At 48.0% G+C, this 8,966-nt stretch overlaps 1 protein-coding gene across 1 annotated transcript; it reads left to right on the top strand.

The window, feature by feature from the left end:
• Positions 1 to 791: 791 nt before the first annotated feature.
• On the top strand, positions 792 to 8,623 carry LOC105191796 (uncharacterized). The gene is made up of 4 exons (XM_011155450.3): positions 792 to 932; positions 1,363 to 1,700; positions 5,579 to 5,689; positions 8,146 to 8,623. Exons 1-4 carry the CDS (start codon positions 792 to 794, stop codon positions 8,402 to 8,404), a joined length of 849 nt encoding a protein of 282 aa, XP_011153752.2. The 3' UTR covers positions 8,405 to 8,623.
• The last annotated feature ends 343 nt before the right edge of the window (positions 8,624 to 8,966 follow it).

The raw sequence follows: 8,966 nt of genomic DNA, 5'->3' as shown, positions 1-8,966 counted from the left end.
ACGTCCTATTGCTTGCGCAGAATTACAAATGAAAGGACATACGGAAATGTACTGGAGCTCGATGTGTGAGAAGAAAAATAAACTCTATCTTCCAAACGTAAACACATCGTTTTCCGCACCGTTGACCTCACTGTGATCGTTATTGTTTTTCAACGCTCCGAATGCCCATTTCGGATTCTCATACGCAATACTCACACCTCGTACGATATGAAAGGTATTAGAAACAAGAATAAATTCAATATTTTTATTACAATTGTGTGCTTTTCTTCTCAAAGGCATACACAACAATAGATCGACGGCATTCTTTAGAAAAAGAATTAATATTCGATCTCTATATTCTATATCATGGTGATGGTTAACTGTATAATGATTAAATAAAAATAAAATAACTAAAATGCTTAATTTTTATATATGAAGTTTCAGAACAAAATCATTTGGTCCAGAGAACAAAGCAGAATACAAAATTATTCCCCGACGCTCCGATTTATCTCCGCACGCGCTCGTTCATCGCGCAAAGGCACTTTGCGTCATTCCGGAGCAATACGACGTAAACTCTTCGTAGGCAGAGGCGAAGTGTCCTGCCGGCACAATTGTCAAATACAACATCCCCCTGTAACCGCGAGGCCTTCAGCCTTCGAGGCTGCGACACGTTATTTGCGCCCGTCGCTTCTTCCGAGCGGAACTGTGAACGTCACTCGCTCGTGTGTTCGCTCGGCTTCTTTGTAAAAACGCACCGTTACACTTTGAGTCGCCGATCGACCATATAACGCCGAGCTTTTTACAGGATAATAATGGATTACCGCGCCAGGTGCCTCGTGTTTTTCGTACTTTGCCTGATATTGCCGGAGCATGAGGCGGACGACGAGCACCGTGCGACGACGCTCTCCAGGAAACGCCGCTACGTCGTTTTCCCGGAAGGCTCTACGTTCTCCGTGAGTATCGCGCGACATATCGCCATCTACCCCCGCGACCAATCCCCCCCTGGAAATCTCGCCTCCCCTCGGGAGCGGGAGAGCGAAGGGGGCAGGTTATTTGGAGCCGCGTCGCATTCGCCCCCGAGCGTTAGCCCGCGCGGCGCGGCGGCTGTCACGCCCGGCGGACTTTTATCGCACGCGCGGTAATTATTAATTTAAATGCAAATATAATAGACGTAATTTAACGTTTATTCGTCGACAAGGGGGCGGGAGAGTCGCTGTGTTACGCCGTTGCGCAATAATTAACTCGATAATTAATTGTTCACCGATTGAATGCGCCCGCCGCGCCGCCCGGATAATCCCGGATCGAAAGTGTATACACAGCGGAATTATTGCGTTTTATTATTATTATTTATTATGTCGGGGGGGGGATGGATCTCATGCGTAGATCGCGCTCTGCATGACCGTGCACACGCTCACGCCCGACGACATCTTCACGGAGGGCCTCAACTGGGGCATCTCCTACGACCTGCCCAACGAGAGCAAGCCCGCCCTGGAGCCCTTCCTGGAGCTGAGAAATGATAAAATCCAAAGCGGTGACAGACACGATCGTCACCGTCCCGCCGTGGCCGCTAATAACCACGGCGTCGTGAAATATTCAGGATGGAACGACGACAAGTACCGCTTCGCGCCCGGCAGGAAAAAGTATCGCAAGTCCGAGTATTATTACTTGCAGCGGAGACACCGGCGGGAGCTTTACAGCAAGCTAGAGGTCATCATGAACGCGTGAGTACGACGTCCCTCAATCTCATCGTATAATGTCGTCGGTCGGGCAGAAAGTTCGCATCGATATATCTCAGGATCTCACTTGAACTTTTACGTTGTCGCTCCCGAGAGAAATTCGCGATTTCTTTTTTTTTTCTTCTTTTGGCAGAAATGCTGGCTGCCTGATCGACGAATCGGTGAGGTAAAATTCAGAACGAGGTTGGACGTAGAATGTGAGGTGACGTTTGACGTGAGATTTTCAAGCGAATCTCAAGTAAACTGTATCGAATAAATTTGCAGCAAACGAGTATATAAGCGAAGTGTAATATTCGTCGACGTAATTCGTCTCGAGCGAAGTTCAAGTAAAATTCTCAAAAATTCCACCGAACCTACGCGGTTCAATTGCAGACAGAGAGGTCGTGAGCTTCGGAACGCATCCATCTTGTTCAATGTGGGAGAGTTTTTTTCCCAATGGGGGAGGGGGGGGAGGAATCCTTCTGTTAGACAAGACAGATGCATTCGGAAACGCGCACAAAAGATGGTGGACAACTTTTCCGTGCGCTATTATACAGCGCTGTCTTCGAAAATCGAAAAAGAAAGAAAGAGAGAGAGAGAGCGAGAGGGGAGGGGGGGGGAGAGAGAGGCGGTCGGCCGCGAAAGGAAGTACGGCAATAATCCGAGGCAATTTGATGATTAATGCGGTCTAAATTACGGTCCAATTAATCCCGCTCCCGACAGCAACATTAATTAATGGCACTCACGCGCGCACACGGACGGTTAAGACGACAATTTCTTCGGGATCAACATCGCGTCGTTGTCCCCCGGATATATTATATAACCTGGATTTCAACGTCTTACGGACGAAGGAGGAAGAGGAGGAAGAGGAGGAGGAGGAAAGCGAGGGGACGGAGAATTTTCGCGGGGCTACGCATTCAGACAGGAGGAGACACGCTCGATAATAAAATGGAACGGAGGGCTTTAGTGGCTCCAGCGCGATCGAACGGCCGTCTTGTCTCTTTATGGAGACTCGTCCGAGTACTTGAGTCTCTTCCGTGTCATCTATCGCGACGTATCGGCCGCATTAATGGCAAAAGCCGATATATCGCGATAATGACACCGGAGTAGTCTTCCGTCCATCCCCTATCCCTCCCTCGCCGGGCTATGGAGGGCGGTAAAACGGCACGGACGTGTTGTTATCGCGTCGGCCGAGCTTTACATCTCTCGTCTCGGCGGTCGAGCCGCGCGAATCATCGAGGATGTCGCGCGGAAGAACCTCAGGGTGTCCGCCGCAGTCATGATAAATGATGACGTCACAGGCGAGAAATGACACACGCTGAAAATTCGTGCGCGCTGTTTTTCCCGAGGAAAAAGAAAAAAAAAACGTCGACGAATACTCGAATATCCGCGTCTGAAAATTTCGTTATCGAAACGCTGCGAAGTTTCGGAGATAGGAAATTATATTCGTAATTCTGATTTTTAAAATTCTTTCGCTATTCAACTCAGGTTTAAATCACGAAAATATGCACCAGGTACGCGATGAATTAATGCTATTCGTTGGCTCGTATCACACTGACCCCCTATCGGCTACATATTGAATTTGTTATACGCAGTCGGTTACATTTTGTATGTAAATTAGTAAATTAGTGGAAACGCAAATATTACGACAAAATATATTACGACACGCCCCGGCTGGCACGCTGGCTGGCGACAGCCTCAACCTTTTATCGTCATTTGTCTGGCGGCTTTTACACTCAACTCGGCTTGTGCACGCTTCATGCAATTTCAAAAGAATCCTCAAGAGCCCCGTCATTGCAAAATCACGAGATCACATCAGATTTGCGACTGACAAGGCGCACGATCGGCTCGCGAGAGCACCACGTCCGGGTGACGTTGCTCCAACGAAGGCTCGAGCAAGAATCGCCCCGAGCGAATACGTTGAGCGTGATCAAACGATCCGTGATTCGTAATTCGAGGCCATTGCTGTCCTTTATTCCGCTCACCATCACGGCTACGATCGATCCTCGCGCGAATCTCGCGCGACGTCGCGAATCGCCGCGACCGCGCTTTTATTATTACGAGCCTCGCGCGGGAGACTCGCCTCGAGAAACATTTATCGAGCGACGTTTAACATTTAATCGTGTCGTTTACTCCCTACCCGAGACAGCCGGGGTAACGAGGCCGGTGTTGGAGTATTGCGGCTAATATCCGCATGAAATCATTCACCCCTTAGCCGAGAAGATGCTAAAGTGGCGGTTTATGCCCGGCGTCTTATATCGCCACCGGGATGCTTCAGCTATGCAAGGGGTGGGTTTTACATGTGCCTGTGTGTGGGTGCGTGTCTATGCGGGAGCAACGTCACGGCGGTTTATAAGGGATCGGCCGGCGTTGGTGGTGCTGTTGGTGCGGCTTAAGGGTGGCATGAATCAGACGGCGGCCGCGGAGTGGCAGCTCGATGGTGGTGGCAGCGGGGTTGTTTCTGAACGAGTCTGGCAGACCATTTATCCGTTTCTCCGGGCCAACGGCCATGAGAAAATGCTTCTCTCTCTCTCTCTCTCTCTCTCTCTCTTCCTCCCTCCTCGCAGTCGGAACCATAGCCAGATTTATATTCTCCGTGCTAGAAGTTCGACTATTCTCGTCGGCGACGCGGCGCGTTTCTTCGCACTCTCCCGCCGAAATGAGAGACGCGGCTGTCGTCTCTTCGGCGATAGTGGCCGGTTTTTATCCGAACGAGACGCGAGACATCGAGGCGCGTCTGAATCTTGGAGCTACCCGAGTAGAAATGTAAGTGGCCGACCTTGTTCAACAGCCAACTGTTAGCTAATACGGCCTGGGTTGAACTTCCCAGCTGGCTATTGGCTGACTATTCACGGACACGTAGAATCAGTCTTGCGGTCTAGTCGTCGTCTAGCCATTACGTGCCGAGTAGTACAATGGGATGGATGAATTTATTCTAAGGTTTGTAATCTAGTTATGTCGCCTCCAGTCTCTTGGAATTGGATAGCAAGTCGGAACTTGGAATCATTTCATTAAAGTCTTAAAAGGAGCAGAAGTTACGTTACTGGCTGGCAAACGCGTATGCTTTTTCATCGCATAACGATAATTTCTTCCGTGTAATTATCAGCTAATTTATTTACACAGCCACCGAGAGAAGATGAATATTTTTGCAAAAAGAAAGAGAAAGAAACATTTGTTTCCGATACCTCGGTTTGAGTTTCTATCGAAATTTTATACATAGATCACGCTCGAGTAGAGAATTGTTGATGAAGGCTGAAAGGAAAGGAGTGGCGTTTTGCTTCGACGATTATGTAGCGAGCGTATGTCTCCTCATCGTCCTTATCGCAGCGGCTGCACTTCAGCTGTATTTCTCCTCACGCAAATTATAATAAATCGCGAGGAGAATGTTGAACCGTTACGCTTAGGGAAATTTATGCGATACGCACAAATCGAGAGTACGTTGATGGATGGCCTTTACCGCGGCGCGAAAGAATGAAAGAGATAAAGCGGTTTATCAGGGCCAGCTGTATTAATCCTATCCGCTTTGTTAAATTTCGTCTTTCCTTCGCGAAAGGAATCCTCCGAAATAAATCGTCGGTATTTATTTACCCAGATCTAATCAGCCAGATCAGCCGATGCGTTCGAACTTGCCGATTCGTTGAAATTGCGTGTAAGGAACGACCCGTTATCTTATTTTTCCGTTCCGCGTTAATCTCTCACGACTTATTCCTGGCTCTCTCTCTCTCTCTCTCTCTCTCTTTCTCTTCTCTCTCTCTCTCTTTCTCTCTCTTTTCGAAACTTTTTGTTCGGAATGCCGATGCATCGCGATCGCGCCGCAACACATACGCGATAGAAATTTCTTCAAGTCGACTGCGCAACATTTTTTCGTGTCGTCCTTTTTCCAGAATGGGTTTTGACGGCAGGACATGCATCCTCCGAGCACTTTGTGAAGCGTCTCAGCGATTAATGCCGAAAGGAAACACTTTGGTGGAGGAGATGATGAGGATATCATTCTCGTAAGTTCCCCTTTTTCGTCTTTCTTTTTCTTCATTATGTTCTCTTTCTTTTGCAACGAAACGAAAGCTACTTGTCGCGAGGATGCCTCGAAAGGGGGGTCGTGGACTGTTGCTCGAAATATCTTGGGCTTTTTTAGTCAAAGAATTCACGGACACTTAGCGCCGCGCAATTTCACGATTCAAAATGACGCGACTCAAAAGAGCGCGGCGGGTGAGAGAAAAGACCAAATGCAGCGGAAGATGCAGATAACTGAGCTAAAGAGTATACGAGCTAAATAACGGAGAATGAGTAACGATAGCTTCCCCTGCGGCAATTTTGCAGCTTTTACAGAGCGTTGCAAAATCAATGGCTCGTGTTTTAATGACGACGCCGCGACTAATGCTGAAATCGATTTGTCTCCTCGGCAAAAATGTTGAGAGCGTATCGCGAAAGTTTATTGTTTATCAACACGTGTGCCGGTTGTTTGGCCATTTTCAAATATCCAATTATATTATGTATTATACAAGAGTGTTTAAAAAACGGTTCAAGACGATAGCAGAATAGAGGAAAGAAAACTTGACGAAACACGAGTCGAATAATTAATATTGTCGGAGTTATGAACAATTATTTATTTTAATTCAAGCAAGTGACTTACTCGCTTCTGATGCATGGCCACACATGAAGTGCATTTCTGTCATTTTTTTATTAGAGTAATACGATGTACCATTTGCCCTAAACCCTTTTTCTTAAATACCTTGTATAAATTCCAATATTGACTTCGACAATGACTGCTGCTGAGTTATGCGTGCACGAGAAATGACCACGCCAAATAATATGGCGTCCCACCTTCTTCGCTCTTGGGACACGCTAAAGGGTCAGCAGAAGGTCACGATTACGAGCCGTTGCTTACGAGCTTGCGTCTACTAATCGATTATGACAGGAGTCGAAGTGACAGTACACGTTGTAAATATTAACTTTTTATTACAACCATTAACTTTTTGTTATATTTATTTTATTTATATTATTACATTTACCTAATAAATGAGAATAAATGAGAATAAATGAAAAATGAAAAATGTAATAAAATACTTGCGTTTTTCCTCAATTCTCCGTGGTATTCGTGACATTACAATGTATCATACATTGTCATTAGGATTACTGACCACAACAGATTACCGACCAGACTCAGGAGTGGCTCGCAATCGTGACCATTTGATGCACTCCTAACGTCACCGGCAAAAACGTGCTCCAATCGTTTAGCGGACGAGTGTATACCTATAAATCGTCGTCATTCAGCTGCGAATTAAAACCCCGCTCGATTCCACTCGACATTAATTAAACAATACGATTTTGTTAGCTATTCTGGCCCCTCCCCCTCCTCCTCCGTCCGTCGAAGCTCGAACAAGTCCTCCACAGTTTCAATAGCTTGCATAAAAACTATCGATGTCTCGATGGCTTCGTTGAAAAATAAAAAAAAAAGCACGGCTTTAAATTGGTCAAAGAATTTGTTATTACCACTTGACCGATTTATTTTCTAAAAAGTCCCACGCGTGAAATCTCTCGTGGCGTCGCTCGCGCGCGTACGCAGATATTTAAGTAAGAATTCGCGTAAGAAGGATTAATTGGCGAGACGTGAAAAACTCACTCTTTCTGTGAGTGTTCTTTAACTTGATATAAATAAGCTCCTTGTAAATACTCCAACCTCGTTCGCGAAAACGCGCGTGCCGCGTGTCGGACAATTCAACTCGAACGCGCGACGAATGTCGTTTTAATTGGATTCTTTATCCCGCTCGTGCGATCTCACTTTACACAAGCACTTTGTACAACCGGCTCGCCCTGGAATATTACGCGTTAATTTACACCCTCCTCGAATTTAAAAACGCGAGCAACAAGCTCGCTCTCCTTGCGAGCGGGGGGAGAGGAAGAAAAAGAGAGCCCGAGGAGTAAATAAAGTATCAGATGATTCTCCGGCAAAAACAGCGACGATGACGGCGACGAGGGCGGGGACGAGAAGGAGAATCGCGAGGACGAATTAAAAACGTGACCGGACTCACGCACAGTCTAAAACAGTCTCGTTCCGTCCGACGATTTCGAGGGGGAAATCCCCGTCGATTCCACCGCAAGCGACCTGGTGATCATCTCGAGCAAGAACGCGCAATTTGCAAAACGTTAGAGGATCTTCCACGAAGGGTCGCCCGCCTCTCCCCCCCCCTCCCTCTCCCCCTGCCCCGAGAACGGCTGACCCTCCGCTTTCGCCCGGAGATATTTCGGATATAATAGCTCGGCGGACGACGTGGAGGGAAATGAGGAGGAGCGAGAGAGGAACACTAGAAGAGGCAGATTCCGGGCGTCGATCGCCGTCCAGGGGCTGCTCGGCTGGCCTCGATTCGATCGTCGTCCACGTAGGCAGATCGGCGTTCCCTCGGACGTGTAGTCGGCCCTGAAAGCGGCTCATTCAGCGTCTCTCTCGTTACAGGCTGCCCCTGAAGAGAGTGTTCTCGTTCGAGCCGGAGGAGCATCACACGTACACTCAGGCCCATAAAGCCGGCCACGAGGGCAAGAACTGCGCCGTCGTGTTTCCCGGGTGCAGCTTCTCCCTCATCGACATGGCCCTCGGGAAATATAACGCGCCTCCGCCAGCCCCCGAGCAGCCCGAGGATCCTGCGGACTACGGCGGAACTTTCGGCGCGGGGAATGAGCCCACCGCGGATTGGCCGAGGTACAACATGAAGTAGCGCGATGCATGTAAACGACAACCTGATTTTCGGGGGGTGAACGCCAACGCGCCCCCTTGACCTCGCGGCCCCACCGCCGCCCGCACTCATCGGCGCTCCTGACGTCGTAGTCGTCGTCTCCGAGATGCGCCGCGTCGCAATGCTGTTCTGCCGTGTGAAATCAATCCTGCGAATTCCGTTGGACCGCGACCGCAAGGACCTGTGGAGAGTTCGGGGATACGCAGCGCTGCGGGATTATTTCAAAATTTATTTGTCTCAGAGTTGCTTGGTATTCTCCATATTGTGGTCTCGATATTTTATTTGTATTTAATTTTGCGTCGAGAATTTCGCTGAAACTTGAAACTGACGTATTAATTATGTAACTTGTTTGACCGTGGACAGAGAGAGAGAGAGAAAGAGAGAGAGAGAGAGAGAGAGCAAATACGATAGATAAATGAATATTAAATGATCGGCATGAATAAACAGTAGCGATAATGAGCGAATAAACGAAACAGACTTTCCTTCTTTGCATACATACGCTTATTGTCGCTCCGAGAGGGAAAGGGGAGGAAAGGACAGTTGC

The sequence above is a fragment of the Harpegnathos saltator genome, unplaced genomic scaffold (genome assembly GCF_003227715.2).
Source record: "Harpegnathos saltator strain DR-91 unplaced genomic scaffold, Hsal_v8.6 scaffold167, whole genome shotgun sequence".
In the NCBI taxonomy this organism is placed as follows: Eukaryota; Metazoa; Arthropoda; class Insecta; order Hymenoptera; family Formicidae; genus Harpegnathos; species Harpegnathos saltator.
This window is presented reverse-complemented; position numbering and strand designations above follow the sequence as displayed.

Coding starts and splice junctions, on each gene's coding strand:
- LOC105191796 (XM_011155450.3), top strand. CDS start 792: ATGGATTACCGCGCCAGGTGCCTCGTGTTTTTCGTACTTTGCCTGATA. Junction 933..1,362: donor CGGAAGGCTCTACGTTCTCC/GTGAGTATCGCG, acceptor TCTCATGCGTAG/ATCGCGCTCTGCATGACCGT. Junction 5,690..8,145: donor ATGATGAGGATATCATTCTC/GTAAGTTCCCCT, acceptor CTCTCGTTACAG/GCTGCCCCTGAAGAGAGTGT.